The following is a 19826-nucleotide window of genomic DNA, read 5'->3' as shown; positions in this document are numbered from 1 at the left end:
GCCTGAAAGCATGTACCACCAGGCTCAAGGACAGCTTATATTCTGCTGTTTTAAGACTATTGAATGGTTCCCAGTTATGATAAGGTGGACTCTTGACCTCACAATCTACCTCATTATGGCCTTGCATCTTATTGTCTGCCTGCACTACACTTTCTCTGTAGCTGTTACACTCTATTCTGCATTCTGTTATTGTTTTACCTTGTACTACGTCAATGTGTAATGAATTGATCTGTGTGAAGAGTATTGACCCATATATCCCCTTTAAGCTTTCCTCCTCTCACCATAAATGCGTGCCATCTATTATTCGACATTTCTATCCTGGGAAAAAGATTCTGACTGTCTACCCTATCTATGCCTCTCATCATTTTATAAATTTCTATCAGGTCTCCCCTCAGCTTCCGACATTCTAGAGAAAACAATCCAAATTTGTAGCTAATACCCTCTAATCCAGGCAGCATCCTGGTAAACCTCTTTTGAACCCTCTCCAAAGCCTCCACATCCTTCCTGTAATGGGTTGACCAGAGCTGTGTACAATACTCCAAGCACAGCCTAACCAGATAAGATATCTTTATAGTCACATGTACATCAAAACACACAGTGAAATGCATCTTTTGCATAGAGTGTTCTGGGGGCAGCCCACAAGTGTCACCACGTTTCCGGCGCCAACAGAGCATGCCCACAACTTCCTAACCTGTACGTCTTTGGAACGTGGGGGGAAACCCGAGCACCTGGAGGAAACCCACGCAGACACGGGGAGAACGTACAAACTCCTTACAGAGAGCGGCTGGAATTGAACCCGGGTCACTGGCACTGTAATAGCGTTACGCTAACCGCTACACTACCGTGCCTGCCCTAAGTTTTATACAATGACAACATGAGTTCCTGACTCTTAACCTCTATGCCCCTGGCAATGAAGGCAAGTATGCCATACGCCTTCTTTACTGATCTATCTACTTGTGTTCCCACTTTCAGGGACTATGGACTTGGACCCAAAGATCCCTCTGTACGTCAGTACTGTAAAGGATCCTGCCATTAAACTGTGTACTTTAAACCATTTAATGGGGCCACAAAGAAGGTTGGTGGCTCCATTAAATGGTGACCTCCCTCCCCCCCCCCCCCCCCACCACCATACACCAGCCACACCTGGCATTCACATCCAAGCCCTCAGTCCAGGAACCATGTACACCACACCCCACGTCCAGCAGCAGGGTGAGAGGTCCCAGCTTCAGACCACAACCCCACCACCCCAATGTGCAGGCAGGGGAGACAGAAGCGAGCTAACCCACAGTCTGAAACCGGCTGGAGGCTCCCTTTCCTGTACCCCTGCAACTTACTCTCTCTCTCCCCCACGTGCCTATCAACTTCCCTTTGATTCTACTGCCTCTCACCTAATGTAGGGGTAAGTAGCCAGTTAACCTAGCAGCACACTGTGCGGGAACAATTTACAAGGATGCTACTGGGACTGGAGGGTTTGAGTTACAAGCAGAGACTAGATAGGCAGGAACTTTTTCCCCTGGAGCATAGGAGGCTGAGGGGTGACCTTCTGGAGATGTATAATATCATGAGAGGCATAGATAAGATGAATAGCCACAGTCTCTTCCCCAGGGTAGGAGAGTTCAAAACTAGAAGGCATAGGCTTAAGGTGAGAGGGGAAAGATTTAAAAGGAACCTGAGGGGCAACTTTTTCCTCACAGAGGGTGGTGGGTATGTGTAACGAGCTACCAGAGAAAGCGGTAGAGGCAGGTACAATTACAATGTTTAAAAGACATTTGAACAAATATGAAAGCTTTAGAGGGATGTGGGCCAAATGCAGGCAAATGGGACTACCTCAGTTAGGCACCTTGGTCGGTATGGATGAGTTGGGCCAAAGGGCCTGTTTCTGAGCTGTACAACACTGTGACTCTATAACTCTACGTTAGGAGGTGAGAGCAATCGCTCTCTCTCTCTCTCTCTCACCCTCCCTCTCTCTCCCCCTCACTCTCCCTTAGCCACAACTGTATTGAGAAATGCATCACACTTTGGTTGAAAGCTGCTGTAAATGGAGACCTCAGCACTGACCAGCTGTGACACAGCGCATTTTGTAATCAGCCACAACCCCAAAATCTTTGGGTCCACTCGAACGTGCCGCTGCAGGGTCTGTGAACTGACCGAGTTCCCAGAATGGTTTCTGCATGTTAGACATGTGGCCAAAGGCTTGTATTTATATAAAGACACTTTCTCTCCCAGAAACAAGTCTTGGGGCTTCACTATCAGATTTGCGAGAGTTACACAGGCCAAACGGTCTGTTCTCTGAAATGGAGGTACAAGTGACAGCAGATGCTGGGATCTGGATTAAAATATAAACTACAGGAGGAACTCAGCGGGTTGAGCAGCATCTGTAGAGGCGGAGGGACGGTCAACGTTTTTTGAACTAGATTTACAATTGTCGGTTGCTGTTTTGCTCCCTGCTGCTGGGAGCTTGTTTTACTCATCCATGCCTACAAAGAGGACATGGGTGGCCAATTATAGAGATTCTCAGCTAAACCAACAAATGCCAGAATAACTTCACACAGCCATCTTCAACTCACGAGGGTGTATGACCCCACCCTCACTGACAGGTTAAAACAAAGTGTTATGTGTTGCCATGCAGAGGTATACAGTATGTGATTGGATGAGGCCAGTAGGTAGGCACGGTAGTGTAGCGGTTAGCGTAACGCTATTACAGCGCCGGCGACCCAGGTTCAATTCCGGCCACTGTCTGTAAGGAGTTTGTACGTTCTCCGTGTCTGCGTGGGCTTCCTCCCACATTCCAGGTCTGCTAGGGTGGTTCAGGAGGGTTTAAACCAGATTGCGAGGGGGAAGGGAACCGGAGGAGTAGGTCAGAGGAAGAAGGGGATGGGGAAAAGGCAGATCTGACAGGTAGAGAGGCTTTGAGGAAGGAGAAGCAGAGTACAGGCTACAAAAGTATTCTGAGTGGAGGTTGGTGACCAGTGGTGTGCTGGGACCCTTACTATTTGTGATTTTTATAAATAATCTGGATGAGGAAGTGAGGGGTGGGTTAGTAAGTTTGTGGAAGACACAAAGGTTGGGAGTGTTGTGCATAGTTTGGAGGGCTGTCAGAGGTTACAGAGGGATATAGATAGGATGCAGAGTTGGGCTGAGAAGTAGCAGATGCAGTTCAAACCAGATAAGTGTGAAGTGCTCCACTTTGATAGGTCAAATATGTTGGCAGAATATAGTATTAATGGTAGGACTCTTGGCAGTGTGGAGGATCAGAGGGATCTTGGGGTCTGAGTCCATAGGACACTCAAAGCGGCTGCGCAGGTTGACTCTGTGGTTAAGAAGGCATATGGTGTATTGTCCTTCATCAATCGGAGAATTGAATTTAGGAGCCGTGAGGTATTGTTGCAGCTATATAGGTCCCTGGTCAGACCCCACTTGGAGTACTGTGCTCAGTTCTGGTCGCCTCACTACAGGAAAGATGTGGAAGCCATAGAGAGGGTGCAGAGGAGATTTACAAGGATGCTGCCTGGGATGCGGAGCATGCCTTGTGAAAGCAGGTTGCGGGAACTCGGCCTTTTCTCTTTGGAGAGACGGAGGATGAGGGGGGACCTGATAGAGGTGTATAAGATGATGAGAGGTATTGATAGGGTAGATAGTCAGAGGCTTTTCCCCAGGGCTGAATTGGGGGCCACAAGAGGACATAGGCTTAAGGTGCTGGGGAGTAGATATAGAGGAGATGTCAGGGGTAAGTTTTTCACTCAGAGACTGGTGAGTGCGTGGAGTGGGCTGCCAGAAACGGTGGTGGAGGCTGATACGATAGGGTCTTTCAAGAGACTGTTAGATCGGTATATGGAGCTGAGTAAAATAAAGGGCTATGGGTAAGCCTAGTAATTTCTAGGGTAGGGACATGTTCAGCACAGCTTTGTGGGCTGAAGGGCCTGAATTGTGCTGTAATTGTTCTATGTTCTAAAAGTAGTAAGGTGGATGTGCTAAAGTGCATTTACTTGAATGCGAGAAGCATTAGGAATAAGGGAGATGAACTGAGAGCTTGGATTAGTACATGGGACTATGATATTATGGCTATTACAGAGACATGGCTAACATCGGGGCAGGAATGGATATTGAATATCCCTGGTTTTCAGTGTTTTAAAAGGGATGGGGGGGTGGGGGAGAAGAGGAGGAGGGGTGGCGATACTGGTCAGGGACACAGTTACAGCTGCAGAAAGGGTAGATAATGTAGAAGGATCCTCTCTAGAGTCAATATGGGTGGAAGTTAGGAATAAGAAAGGGGCAGTTACCCGGTTAGGATCTTTGAGTCCTCGTTGTCCATGGGAATAGTACCAGAGGATTGGAGGGTGGCGAATGTTGTCCCATTATTCAAAAAAGGTACTAGGGATAGTCCAGGGAATTACAGACCGGTGAGCCTTACATCTGTGGTGGGTAAGCTGTTGGAAAGGATTCTAAGAGATAGGATCTATGAGCATTTGGAGAAACATGGACTGATTAGGACAGCCAGCATGGCTTTGTGAAGGGAAGATCTTGCCTCACAAGCCTGATAGGGTTCTTTGAGGAGGTGACCAGGAAGATTGATGAGGGTAGTGCAGTCAATGTGGTCTACATGGATTTTAGTAAGGCATTTGACAAGGTTCCATATGGTAGGCTTCTTCAGAAGGTCAGAGGCCAAGGGATCCGGGGAAGCTTGGCCGTGTGGATTCAAAATTAGCTTGTCTGTAGAAAGCAGAGGGTTGTGGTGGAGGGAGTGCATTCAGATTGGAGGGCTGTGACTAGTGGTGTCCCGCAGGGATCAGTTCTGGGACCTCTACTTTTTGTGATATTTATTAACGACTTAGATGAGGGGGTGGAAGGCTGGGTTAGCAAGTTTGCAGATGACACAAAGATTGGTGGTGTTGTGGATAGTGTGGAGGGCTGTTGAAGCTTGCAGAGGGATATTGATAGGATGCAGAGCTGGGCTGAGAAGTGGCAGATGGAGTTCAATCCAGAGAAGTGTGAGGTAGTACACTTTGGAAGGACTAACTCCAAGGCAGAGTACAAGGTTAATGGCAGGATTCTGGGTAGTGGAGAAGAGCAGAGGGATCTGGGGGTTCATATCCACAGGTCACTGAAAGTTGCCTCGCAGGTGGATAGGGTAGTTAAGAAAGCTTATGGGATGTTAGCTTTCATAAGTCAGGGGATCAAGTTTAAGAGCCGCGAAGCGATGATGCAGCTTTACAAAACTCCAGTTAGACCACACCTAGGGTACTGTGTCCAGTTCTGGTCGCCTCATTATAGGAAGGATGTAGAGGCGTTGGAAAGGGTGCAGAGGAGATTTACCAGGATGTTGCCTGGATTAGAGAGTATGGATTATGAGGAGAGACTAAGGGAGCTGGGGCTTTACTCACTGGAGAGGAGGAGGATGAGGGGAGACATGATAGAGGTATGCAAGATATTGAGAGGAACAGATAGAGTGGACAGCCAGCACCTCTTTCCCAGGGCACCAATGCTCAAAACAAGAGGGCATGGCTTTAAGGTATTGGGTGGGAAGTTCAAGGGTGATGTCAGAGGGAGGTTTTTCACCCAGAGAGTGGTTGGTGTATGGAATGCACTGCCTGGGGTGGTGGTGGAGGCTGATACATTGGACAAGTTCAAGAGATTGTTAGATAAGCATATAGAGGAATTTAAGTTAGAGGGATATGTGGGAGGAAGGGGTTAGATAGACTTAGGTGTGGTTTGAAGGGCCTGTATTGTGCTGTATTGTTCTATGGTTCTATGTACGGGTTAGGAAGTTGTGGACATGCTATGTTGGTGCCAGAAGTGTGGCGACACATGCGGGCTGCCCCCAGAACACTCTACGCAAAAAGATGCATTTCACTGTGTGTTTCAATGTACACCTGACTAATAAAAACACCTTACCTTACTAGGGCATAAAGCTTCTTTCTTTAGGGAATGGGGTTGGAACCAGCAAGGGAAGAGTGGATAGGACTGATCACCTGCACACTTTGAAGACTAGTTCATATGGCTGGTCATGGGGTATAGACAGTTTGGGTTTAAATAGACAAGTATAAATGTATTATTTGTAACATGTAATATCGAGAATGAATCACAGGGTTTTATTTAACTGAGCTAGTGTGCAACTATCCTGATTCAATGCCAGCAAGGTAATAGGGTCATAAGTCCATTAGCCTGAGGTACAGTCTGTGAGCCACAGCCTACACACACATTCTGTACGTCTCTGTCCTTGACCAGAAGGAACCAGAACCCTTGTGATGGCTGCACTGGAGGTTCTGAAGTTCACATTTGCCCAAAAATTCTGTGAACAGATGCAAGGGTGCTTGCCACGCTTTGCCCCAAATAGCTGCATTAACACAAGACCGCATGTGGGGAGGGCTGTTCCTGAGGGAACACACCGAGACAAGTACCAACTGAGGCTCAAAGGCCATCGAGTCAGTGAAAGGTGCCTCTGGTCTGCCTCCAGACCAAGGTGTTGCCCAGAACCAAATGTTACAACTGGCAAACCTTGGTCCAGGACTACATGCTGAGGAATACTCTGAAGCTTGCAAGACCACTGTGACAAAGGACCACAGATGAAGGATCCCAGAGGATCATGACCATTAAGTGACAGTCTATTAATTGGCAGGTTTGGATCATATTATAGTGTGTATATCATTTGAATCTTAGGTGAGGCTTTGGTTGAAGAAATTGGGTTTCCACTCAGTGGACTCACACAGTCACTGGGAAGCTCAACATGTTGAATAATTGCCTCATAAATCCATCTGGCCGCTTGTGACTGTGGACACAGAGCCACGTTATTAGGATCAATCTGTCGCTTCTCTGCAAAGGAAGTGCTGAAACACAGTTTACAAGCTGAGCAGGGTCTGAACATTCCTTTCCACTGAAGCAGTGAACTTGCAAGCTTGAGAGAAATAAATGCATCATCGAATGCTTACAACAGACTTACAACATGCAGATTGTATTCACTGCACGGAGAAGTGCATAACAAAGGCAGTCCTTTGGAACTTTATTGGATTCTCCTGTGCAGTATGTGCCAGTGCTTGTCAGTATCTGGGCACCTTGTCAAATCGTATTCCAAAATATAATCAGGCATTCTGATGACAGCTTGTGACATCAATGAATAATTCACAAAGTTCAAGAACATCATTGTCAATTCCTTTCTGAATACATCAAACACCCTAGATAAATAATCCAGATGAAGTATACTAGCAGATAGAAGAACTCCTACAATGGGAATCTGTTTCTGAATCCACTGTGCTAACCAGGAATATATCTGTGCTTCACAAAACTTCCACAAGTTCAAAAGGTACCGTGTTTTTAAGCAACACAATTCCCAAAACTGAGATGAAACATGTATGCATGTTTGCTTTTGATATCATATTGGATTCAACTTTGCGATTTATATTTTGACAGTAATCTGATTTTTGTATGTCCATGGACACACTGTATGACTGTGGGCTAACATCTCACTGCAGACTGTACAAAGCAACTTTTCCCCATCAGCATGTGTTTTGTTGGAATACTGCCTGGTTTGACCTAAAGCATTGATAAATGTAACTGCTTTTGCCATTTTACCACACCTCATGTACAGTAACTACAATAAGTGAGCAGGAAATAGTTGCAACTCACAAAATGGATTCAAAATTATTGATTGTACAATTCTAATTAAATGATTCATTCATTCAGATCACACTGTGCAGAGTTTTAATGCAGTAACAATCACATTTTATCCTCGTACACATCTCTTCATGCTCATTGTTCCAAGGACAAGATTGGCTTGGTCATGGGTCTGCTACAGAAAAAGGCAAGTCTGATAGACGTTATCAAAGCCCTCAGCTGTTTCCACATTCCCCATTGTAAATTATCCCATCTCTGTCTGTAAAGGACCCTCATTTGGCCTCACTGTTTTTTTCCCTTTTTACACAACTATAGAAGCTCTTAAAGCATTGGCAGGTGACAAGAAGGAGGTTGGAGACTCCAAGAGCAGCCTAGGGGGAGACTGAAGATCCCAGAAGCTGTCAAGAGGGAGAATGAAGTCCCCTGAAATGGCCAAGAAAGAGGCCTGTGACCACAGGAGCAGGAGCAAATTCAGGTTTAACCATCTGGCCCACTGCAGCAGAGCTTTGAACAGCCCCACAATTTCCACTACGTTGCCATTTAGATAGGGCCTTACGCTTGACATCTGGTGTTGACCATTGACTGGCAGCAGCACCGACTGTCAGCACAGTAACTGGTTTGAGATTAGCTCAACTCCGGTTCCGTATATCAACTCACTGGGTTTGGTTTTCAATTCCAACCACCCACTTCCTCAAATACAAAGTGTTCCCTACCTCACACCAACACTGGCCTCGTCCTCAAAAGTGTACAGTGCATGAGGAAGAAGCATAAATCTGGGAAGTGCAACCAGCACAGGTCATTTACACTTCACTCCTATTGTGCAGTGATACATTTGGGTCAGAGAATGAGGAGACACAACATGTACTAAATGGGAGAAACTTAAGAGGGAACGAAGGAATAGATGACCGGTAACATACACAGGCTGAGATGCAGGTCTCATCATGATATACGGAGATGGTTCAGAAGTCTGAGCAGTGAAAAGCAAGGAAGTTATGGTAAATCATAATAAGATATACTTGAGGCTTCAGTTAGGGTACTGTATTTAATTCTAGCCACCGTACTTTAAGGAAATCCAGACCTTGTACAGCACATAAAACAAACCCACTGGAATGGAGCCAGCGTTGGTGGAGAGAGTGGAGAAGGTAGCAACATTCCAAGCAATAGGGGGAATAGTACATCTTAGAGCCGTCCAGCAGAGAAACAGGCCATTCGGCCCACCATGTCCATGACACCATCATGTACCTATCTCTACCAATCCCATTTACCAGCCACTTGGTCTGAAGCAGTCTATGCCTTGGTGATTCAAGTGCTCATCCAGATGTTTCTTAAATGTTGTGAGAGTCTCTGCCTCCACCACCCCTTCAGGCAGTGTGTTGCAGATTCCAACCACCATCTGGGTGAAAAATATTCTTCCTCAATACCTTTTAAATCTCCTGACTCTAAACCTATGTCTTCTAGAACATAGAACAGTACAGCACAGGAACAGGCCCTTCAGCCCACAATGTTGAGCAAAACTAATTAAACTAGATATTAAAAGCCAAAATAAACTAATCCCTTCTGCCTGCACAAGTCCATATCCCTCCATTCTCTGCATATTTATGTGCTGATCTACAAGCCTCTTAAACACCTCTATCGTATTTGAGTCCACTACCACCCCTGGCAGTGCATTCCAGGCACGCACCACTCTCTATGTAAAAAAAACTTGCCCTGTGAATCCTTTGATCTTACCCCCTCTCACCTTAAATGCATGCCCTCTAGTATTAGACATTTTGACCCTGGAAAAAAGATACCAGCTGTCTACTCTATCTATGCCCCTCATAATCTTCTGTCAGGTCTCCCCTCAGCCTCCACCACTCCTGAGCAAACAATTCAAGTTTGTCCAACCTCTCCTCATAGTATATGCTCTCTAATCCAGGCAGCACCCTTTCCAAAGCCTCCACATCCTTCCTATAATGGGGCAATCAGAACTGAATGCCAATCTCCAGACGTGGCCTAACTAGAGTTTTATAAAGCTGCAGCGTAACTTCCCAACTCTTGAACTCAATGCCTCTAGTTTTATACATTCCTGCTACCGAAAAACAAGTTATTTACTCTCCGCCCTATCTATGCCCCTCCTGTTGGATGTTTAAAAAAATTGTAAACTTTTTTGATAAAATAAAGCCCGCTTCCTGCAGCAGCCCAACTCGGGAAGAGAAACTTAATGAAAAGGATGTGGCAAGTAGTGATCTTCAGAGTATTGCCTGGTGAAAGCAGGTTCAGCGGTAACTGGCAAAACAGAATGGATAAACAGAAGACTACGAGCAACAAGGGGTAGTTCTAACTGAGGCAGCAAAATGACAACGGGCTGAGAGGCTTCTTGCTTCAACGTATCATTGCACGATTCAATGAATATTCCGTCACGTTGTGCATTAACTACACCGCAGCTTTAAGTCGACGATGAGGGCATTGAGTCGAAGATTAAAATTATTTCTTTCTGTTAATATTTGGGATTTAGGTTTCACTGGCAAGCCGTTTAAAATGAGATTAAAGGATTTGAGATCATAGATCGAGAGCCAAGGCATAAAAGGGTATAGACCAAATGACAGTAAATGGGATTAGTATAGATAAGTACAACAGTCAGCATGGACATGGTGGGCCAAATGGCCTGTTTCTGCGCTTATACAACTCTATGACTCTAGAACCATCTCCTGTGGCGGGAAGTGCAGAACAAAGTGACATAGTCTTAACATTTGCGCGCAGCCATTCAGGGAAACACTGGTGAAGGACAAGAAGTGAATTGTCCCGGACTGTGGCAACGTGGAGTTCGTCTGAAAAGATGACAGAAACCAAGTTCAGTTGAAAGCTTCTAGCTTAGTGGGACAGTGCATGCTTTGCATGTATGATGTCCCGGGTTCAATCCCCGGCATTTCCACGCTTGTGACAGTAAATTTGCAGGCATGTTTGCAAATTTGTAGCACTATTAGAGCACCAGTGATCCAGGTTCAATTCCGGCCACAGTCTGTAAGGAGTTTGTACATTCTGCCTGTGTCTGAATGGGTTTCCTCCGGATGCTCCGGTTTCCTCCCACATTCCAAAGACGTACGGGTTAGGAAGTTGTGGGCATGCTATATTGGCGCCGGAAGCATGGCAACACTTGCGGGCTGCCCCCAGAACACTCTACGCAAAAAGACGTACTTCACCGTGTGTTTCGATGTGCATGCGACTAATAAAGATATCTTATCCCTTATCTTAAATTCAAAAGCTTCAAGACAGATAAGATTATGATGGGATGTGGAACCACAGTGATTCAATGGAATCACGATGCAGAAGAGCTGAACTCAGAGTTGCGCGGCAGAATGGGCTTAAGGACTGAATGGCCTTAATGCTGATCTTCTGCACCTTTCTACCACTAAAGGCACAGAATCCTAAACAGGAAAACGACGAATAAATCATCCAAGCAAACAATGTTAGTGGCCTGAAATAAAACATGCTGGAACCATAAAGCAAATCCATCAGCCTTTGAGGAAAGACAACTTAATTACATCTTTATCAAATAAGAAAAGTATATTTTAACAATAATCAACATTGCAGAGGCTGGAAGCCTGAACTAAAATGGAGAATGCTAGAGATACTCAACGGGCCAGACAGCATTGGTGTAGAGGGAAACAGAGACAACATTTCTCTTTCTATTTGCCCTCCTTGAGGGAGATTATGAAAAGGATGTGGCAAGTAGTGATCTTCAAAGCATTGCCCAGTGAAAGCAGGTTCAGCAGTAACTGGCAAAACAGAATGGATAAACACTTAAGGGGAAAGAAGCACAGGACTACGGGCAACAAGGGGTAGCTCTAACTGAGACAGCAAAATAACAACGGGTTGAGAGGTTTCTTGCTTTGACGTACCATTGCACGATTCAATGAATCGTCACATTGTGCATTAACTACACCGCTGCTTTAAGCCTACGATGAGGGATTGAGTCAAAGTTCAAAATCATTTCTTTCTGTTAATAAACAAGATTCCACTGCCATCTCTCGGATAGCACCACCGCCACATCTGTCATTCAGCCTTTCTTCATCTCCACCCTACCACAGACATAGAGAGGGAGCAAAGGCAACCTTATTATTTAAAGAAGCTGGGAGAGAGAAAATGGGAACCAGAGGCCAATCACCCGAGATCAGTAGCAGGGACAACGCTAGGATCTATCATTAAGACTGTGGCAATGGAAAACAATAATAGGATTGTGTAGAGTCAACACAGATTAATGAAAGGAAACCCAGGTCCGATAAATTTGTTAGAGATTTTTGAGGTTATAACCAGCAGAATGGATAAGGGCAAATCCATGGATGTGGTATATTTGGACTTTCAGAAGGTGTTTGATAAGGTTCCATACAAGCGGTTATTAAACAAAATTAGAGCACACATTATCAAGAGAAATGACAGACATCAGCATTGGATAGCAGAGAGCAGGAATAAAGAGATATGTTCAGATTGGGAACTATGACTAGTAGGATAATGCAGGGATGGTGGTCACAACCTATATCAATGATTTGGATGGCAGCTGGGGAGTTGGGAGTGGGGGGGATGGAGGGGTGTGGGGACGGGAGGTCAAGTGTAATATATCCAAGTTTGTAAATGATCCAGAGCTAGGTGGTAGAGTGGGGTGTGAGGAGGAGGCAGGGAAGCTCTAGGGGGATATGGACAGATTAGGTGAAGGAGAGAGAACAAGGCAGGTGGAATATCATGCGGGGTAATTTGCATCGGCAGAAAAATTAGAAAAGCAGAATGTTTTTTAAATGATGAAAGATTAAAAGATATTGGTGTTCAGGGGGACCTGGGCCTCCCTGCACACAAATCACTGGAAGTTAATGATCAGGTACAGCAAGCAACTAGAAAGGCAAATGGTACATTAGCCTTCACTGCTGGAGTTCTCCAATTATACATGGTCATAGTGAGACCACACCTGAACATTACATACAGGTCCGGTCTCCCCAGATAGGGAGAGGTACACCTGTGATACAGGGAGTGCAACAAAGGTTCAAAAGATGGGTTCCTGGAAAGGGAGGGAGGAGATCCTTTGAGGAGAGATTAAGCAGACTGGGCCTGTGCTGAGTGAAGTTTAGAGGAAGGAGGTGATCTCATTGAAGTGTACAAAATTCTTCTGGGGCTTGATGGTTTAGAAGCAGAGCTGGTTTTCTCTGCTGGGATGAGTAAAACCAGCAATCAGAGTCTCAGAAAAAAAGGGCTAGGTGTCCAAATTTGAAGTGAGAAGAAATTTAACCCAGGCGCACTGAAACTTTAGAAATCTCTTCTCCAGAGGCTCAGTTGTTGAGTATATTCAAGAGAGAAATCAATAAATATTTAGATATTTAGGGAATGAAGGGAAATGGCATTGGTGCAAGAATGTGGTGCTAAGGTACATGATCAGCCATGAACTTACTGAATGGTGGAGTAGACATGACGGGCCAAATGGCCTACTTCTGCTTCTTACATTCTCACATTCAGTTTGTTATCTTCACTCCCACCCTTATTTGCAGCTTAAACATGTTTAATTTATAACTTTTCATAGTTCTGGTGAAAGGTCATTGACCTGAAATGTTTAACTGTCATTCTCTCCACTAACATACTGAGCATTTCCTGTTTTTATTTTACACTTTAAAAAGGTCGCCATTGTGCCAAATATGAATCTCTCTTTCTTTGTATCAGTTCTTAAGTAAAGCTTATTTTTGCTCCTATCACTTCTCCCCCTCCAATCTCACTGTGGTTAAAACCCACGCTCGAGGTACTTACCAGGACCACATTTGAAGCAACACCGGCCATCCTTTAAGTACTGGGTCTCACTGTCACAGTTGCTGGAGGAAGCATAAACGCAAAACTGAAAATAAAACACAGACACAAAATGTTCAGACTAGGAGTAGGCCGCCTTCATGCACCTGCTTCTTAATTAAAGTCAGCCCCTTCAACTCATCCACTGACAAAGACCATCACTGAATAAAAGCATAGAACCTTGCAGGTCAGCAGGAGACTGTTAAATACGCCTTGTGTCAGTTTTTGAATGGGCTTTTAAGCTAATCACAAACCCATAGCTGTTCAAGTTATTCCTTTCAAGTATATATCCAAATCCTCTTTTGAGCTTACAAATGCATGGTTTACAACTGTATTGCATTGAGTCATAGCACATAAATTCTTCACCACTGTGTCCTGCAGTGTTCATCCTTCATACAAACATGTGTCCATCTTTTTTTTCACCTGACCCAACACATCTTTCTTTCTCCCTCACGTTAGTCTGAGTGGATTTATGCTTCTATACTCAATGTAGTGTGTTCACTTTCTGTTTTCTAGTCAGGACGTTTCTCCTGAAATTTCTTATTTATCAGTGATTACCTTTATACAAGAACAGAAGAAATAGAAGGAGCAGCAAGCTTTGCCATTTTATAACATCACAGCTGATTTGTTTAGATATCTGATAATATATTTATGGTCTCTTGTCCCTGTCTCACGATGTGAAAACATTCATTTCAGTTCTACTCTGTTTAGGTACTTTATATTCACTTTTCAGGATGTGGGCGTCACTGGCAAGGTCAGCATTTACTGCCCATCCCCTGACTTCCCTTGAGAAGGTGGTGGCAAGCTGCCTTCTTGAGCTGCTGCAGTCCTTCTGGTAAGGCGCTCCCACGCTGTTACGGAGGAGGGAGACGCAGGATTAGGCCCAATGATGAAGAAGGATCGGCAGTGTGTTTCCATATCAGGATGGTGTACCACATGGGGAACCCACAGCGTGTGGTGTTCCCCGTGCATCTGCTGCCCTCGTCCTCCTTGGTGTTAGAGATCACGGGTTTGGGGGATGCTGCTGGAGAGGTCTGTACGTTGATGGACACACTGCAGCCACTGCGTGCTGCGATTGGAGGGAGAGAGTGGGCAGGGTGGTTAATGGGGTGCCAATCGTTGGCTCTTTTAAGTTCAAGTTCATTTATTGTCAATGGGCACACACACCCAGGGTAAAAACGCCATGGGAATTACCTTTTGCAGCAGCAGCACAGTACATTACAAACATAAATTACGTAAACTTAACATTAATTATAAATAACATGCACAACAAAATAAACAAAAACAAACGTAACAACATCAGTGTACATTGAGGGAAATAAAGTTCGAGGTAGAATTAGGGTTTTTCAGGTGGGTTCAGGAACCTGACGGCAGTGGGGAAGAAGCTGTTGTTGAACCTTGAGGTGCGGGTCTTCAGGCTCCTGTACCTCCTGCCTGACGGCAGCAATGAGATTACCCTAGCTGGTGTGGTGTTTATTGAGAGCTGTTGGAGCTGTGCATTTAGGCAGAATATTCCTGCACATTCCTGACTGGCAGCCGGTGGAAAGGCCTTGGGATGTCAGGAAATGGGTCACTTGCCACTGGATGCCGGGTCTCTGACCTGCTCCTGTAACGCTGGCATTTATATGGTTGATGCAGTTGTTTTTCTGGTCACTGGTGGCCTCCCAAGGGTGTTGATGTCAAGGATTCAATATTGGTAATGCCACTGAATGTCAAGGGTAGGTGCTAAACCCTGTCTTGTTGGAGATGGTCATTGCCTGGCACTTGCCTGGTGTGAATATTACATTGTGCGCATCAGCCCATGCCTGACCATTGTCCAGGTCATGCAGCCATGAGCTGCTTTGTTTGCTGAAGGAATTTACAAATGGAATAAATATTGTACAGTTATAAAGACTCTATCAGGTCACCGCTTTAAGTCTTCTACTTTCTGGAAGAAAAGCCCCAGCATGTTCAGTCTTTCCTGAGAAGTATACGCTCTTGGTTTTGATATCATTGCGCTAATTATTTTGTACCTTTTCTAGTTCCCCTAAAATGTGGAAAGCAGAACAAGACTTCAGCTCTGGTCTAACCAAGTTTCCACACAAGTTTCACATTACTTCTCTGCATTCCATTTTTCTCCCCCTGTACTTTGATTGCATTTTTATACCTGTAGAAGTAGAACTTTATTCAAAAGGAGAGACAGTAGTAAATGTTAATTTTTTGGGGAGGGATTTATGTGTCCTCAAACACCTAGTCCTCATGTAGCTGACACACCACATGGTTCTCTGGTCTGAAGGAATCAGGGGTGCAGCAAACGGGAAGAAAATGCTGCACTGGCTTTTATTGCAAAGGGTTTGAAAAGCAGAATCTAATAAGTTTTATTGGTAATTAAATAAGACTTTCAATAGAGCACAGCCTTGAAATTAGATAACGGAGTTTAGTTTATTTCAGTTACACAACTGAAAACGCATTTATCATGGATGTGACAAGCACCCTGCCTGGGTCACCAGACGTTATTCAGAAATTCAACATTGCATTTTCCAGTGCGAGTCTCACTTGGAGAGATGGATCAGGTAACGCAGCAGGTACAACATTCCCATGCACAGCCAGGAAATTGGACCAGGTTTTCACAAGAGTGACTTGGTCACTCCCAGGACAACTAGGTCATCCGACCAGGACCTCACACTCATAAGTCCCTTAGTTATTGCCTTATCATTCAGGCTTTCACACTGTTGTGTCAATCCCTGCCTTCCCAATAACAAAGTTTTTAATGTCTACAGAGAAGTATTAATGCACTATATATATTTTGAAAAGTGGCACAGGTTTACTGGCAAGGAAACACGTAAACTATTTCTCTGACTGCTTGTGATGTTGCCAAAACCAAGCAGGCATACCATGTGACTCTCTAGTCCAATAGGCTCACACATAGATACAAGCCAGCAGCATGTTCATGCTTAAGGATTACGACAATGTTCCCTTTGTTTTTAAAGAGAAAGATATTTTTGTCTATTCCCTTTTTATATTTTCAACAGTGAAATACAACTTCCTCCAATAATCTGGCACCCTCAGGAATGTGGTGTACTAGACTGGCAGATTTTCCAGACAACAAGATATTCCTCTTATTACTACACCAACATGCTTTTAATAACTTTTTTTAAAGATGTTATATAGTATAATATTTTTTCAGCAAACCCAGTGAGTTTTAAGGGATCATGAGAAACAAAATAAACCCCAGTGAGATTAAAAGTGATGGAACGAGGCCTGGGTGTGTTTAAAGGAAGAGTGGGGACACAGCATCGATTAGTTTAAAAGGAAGGGCAAGAAGTGAATTCTCCGAGGTTGTGGCAATGTGGAATTCATCTGCAGAAACCAAGTTCAATTGAAGCATCATTGCTTAGTTTGGCAACTGCTCTGCCCAAGACCACAGGAAATTGCAGAAAGTTGTCAACACAATCCAGTCCATCAGGATAACCAGCCTCCCCTCCATTGACTGTGTCTACACTTCTTGCTGCTGAGGGAAAGCAGCCAACATAATCAAAGACCCCTCCCACCCTGGTCATTCTCTCTTCTTCTGGCTTCCGTCAGACAGAAGATACAAAAGCTTGAGACCACAGACCACCAGGCTCAAAGACAGCTTCTATCCAGCTGTTATAAGACCCTTGAACAGACCTCTTATACGATAAAGATCTCACAATCTACCTTGCCATAGCCCTTGTACTTTATTTGTCCATCTGCACTGCACTTTCTCTGTAACTGTAACACTATATTCTGCATTCTGTTATCGTTATTTATACGACCTTGTTGTACTTATGCACAAAAGGATCTGCCTGGATGGCACACAAAACTTTTCACTGTATCTTGATAAATGTGACAATAATAAACAAATTCACTGACATCAGTGAAAGTTTCATTTCCTCAGCTCTACACGGGTCAAAGACCGTCTGTCCTTTTAATGTCTGCTCTTAGACCCATTGCAACACTGAGTGCTTCTGGGTTTTGTCTGGGATTTCAGAAGTCCTCATCGTCTGCATTTTACACAACTTTGGGATTCTCTAGTCAAGAGGCCAATTCACAGCTTTGGGATTCTCTAGTCAAGAGGCCAATTCACTGAGCATATTCATGAAAGAGATCCATATTTTTTTTCAGTATTACGGGAATCACAGGTTATTGGGTTAGTGCTGGAAAGTGGTGCTGAGGCAAAAGATTAAACTAGATCTTATCGAATGGCACAGAAGGCACGAGTCCCAAATTCTACTATTTCTTATGTTCTTATTCCCTCCACTACAAGCACACGGTGGATACAGTGGGCACTGTCTACAGAATGCACCACAGTTACTCACCCAGGCTACTCCAACAGCACCTCCCAGATCTCTACTCTCTCCCACTTGGGAGGACAAGTGTAGCGGGTGCACCAGAACATCACTGCCTGTAGGCTTTCCTCCAGGTTGCTCGCCATCCTGACTCGGAAATATATGAACATTCCTTTATCATAGCTGGTTTAAGTCCTGGCATTCTCTCCCAAAAGCATGAAGCAGAAAGACTACAGCAGTTAAAGGAAGTGGCTCACTATAATCTTCTCAAGGGCAATAAACCCTAGGTCCCCAGAAAATACAAATTGTGAAAGCATACAAAACATCCTGGTTTCAAAAGTGCTTCCTTCTGGATTTGTTACCAATTGCCATAAATCCTCATGCAAGTATGAGATCTATTGCACAGATTATCGTGAAGCCTACATCGTCACATACCAGCTTCAACTTGCACATGGTAAGGAATCCTTCATTTGTTAAGCTTTCCTTGCACTTTGTTGTTCCTCACTCTACATCCATTTCATATTCTTTGTCTTTATGACACATGAGCACGATTGCATGCTGCCTCATTCCTCAAAACAGCCTTACCTCTGCTATATTTTCAAGTTTTGTCACATTTATGATGGCCTCTACTTCAGCTCTCACTAGTTGCAGGCCATCAGGTGTATTTACTTCACTTCAACTTAACAATGTTCTCATGTAAATTCCTGAACACGCACAAAAGATTTCCTTCTTCTAGCCATGACATTGAACATACTGTCAAGGTTACACGCAATGATCCATTCCATAGTGACCTGGAAAACTTGGCTGAAGGCATAACTCCACAGGGTGACATTGTGCAGGAGCAGAACACTTCGAGGTCCTGCTAGCTACCTTTGTCAACATTTCATTGTGCACAGGCATTTGCCCTAATACCTGTAAAACATAACCAGCAGAGACTTTCCAAATGCAGTGTTTTTCTTTAATTGTGACTGGCTAAACTAGCTGGTGTTTAGTGTCCTGATTCATCATCAAACTATCTGCAGCAATATCAATTCACATGCCCATGCAGTTAATCAACATCTTCGTATGAAAGTCTGTCTGCTTGCTGCATGGGTACTAATATAATTCCAGTTCATCCTTGTCTAAATAAACTTCAAAATTATGAAGTTCGCCTTTCTATTGTCATTTTGAATTGCCACTGAAATTGACTTTGATGTTTGCATTAGCCTCAGATCTGCAGGCTGTTGAAATGCAACCTTTCCTTTGGAAACTAAAACATTTGGCTATTCCAAACATGCAAGACTAATGATCTCTACAGTCATAGCAACCGACTGACCTAGTCTCACCAATATTCTGGACTCAGTTTGATATCCTTTGATATTACTGCAGCTGACTGTAGACAAAATTCTCTCGCATTCTTGGATGCCATTTCCATTGACACAACAGTTTTACACGGAAATCTGAACATCAGGTTTTGACTGAATTCATACACCTACCAGCCCACACACAAACCTACCATTGAAGGCACAAGCTAAAAAGGCAACAAATTCACAATGCAAGGATGATTTCCTTAATGTACTCACTAATGGTCTCACCTGGATTCTGGCTCCCTGTCCCAAACGCCATGGCCAAGAAAGTTCACCAGCTCCTCTACTTCCTCAGGAGGCTAAAGAAATTTGTATGTCCCCTTTGACTCTCACTCAACTTTTATCAATGCATCACAGAAAGTATCCTATCCGGATGCACCACAGCTTGGTGTGGTAACTGCTCTGCCCGTGACCGCAAGAAACTGCAGCAAGTTGTGGACACAGCTCAGCACATCATAGAAACTAGCCTTCCCTCCATGGACTCTGTCTACACTTCTCGTTGCCTCAGTAAAGCAGCCAACATAGTCAAAGACCCCACCCACCCTGGACATTCTCTCTTCTCCCCTCTCCCATCAGGCAGGAGATACAAAAGCCTGAAAGCACATACCACCAGGCTCAAGGACAGCTTCTATCCCACTGTTATAAGACTATTGAACAGTTCCCTAGTATGATAAATTGGACTCTTGACCTCACAATCTACCTCGTTATGATCTTGCACTTTATTGTCTGCCTGCACTGCACTTCCTCTGCAGCTGTGACACTTTATTCGGCATTCTGTTATTGT

General features: G+C 44.3%; 1 protein-coding gene across 1 annotated transcript in view; it reads right to left on the bottom strand.

Annotated features, from left to right (window-relative positions):
* The window catches only part of LOC127579065 (tumor necrosis factor receptor superfamily member 5-like), a 95355-nt gene that overhangs the window by 32740 nt on the left and 42789 nt on the right, over positions 1-19826 (bottom strand). Inside the window, exon 2 of the mRNA XM_052031700.1 lies at positions 13372-13456. Coding sequence (XP_051887660.1) covers positions 13372-13456 — 85 coding nt within the window. The remainder of the gene's footprint in view (positions 1-13371; positions 13457-19826) is intronic.

This window comes from Pristis pectinata, chromosome 16, assembly GCF_009764475.1.
Source record: "Pristis pectinata isolate sPriPec2 chromosome 16, sPriPec2.1.pri, whole genome shotgun sequence".
In the NCBI taxonomy this organism is placed as follows: domain Eukaryota; kingdom Metazoa; phylum Chordata; class Chondrichthyes; order Rhinopristiformes; family Pristidae; genus Pristis; species Pristis pectinata.
Note: the sequence above shows the minus strand (reverse complement) of the source record. Positions and strands in the feature narration are given on the sequence as shown.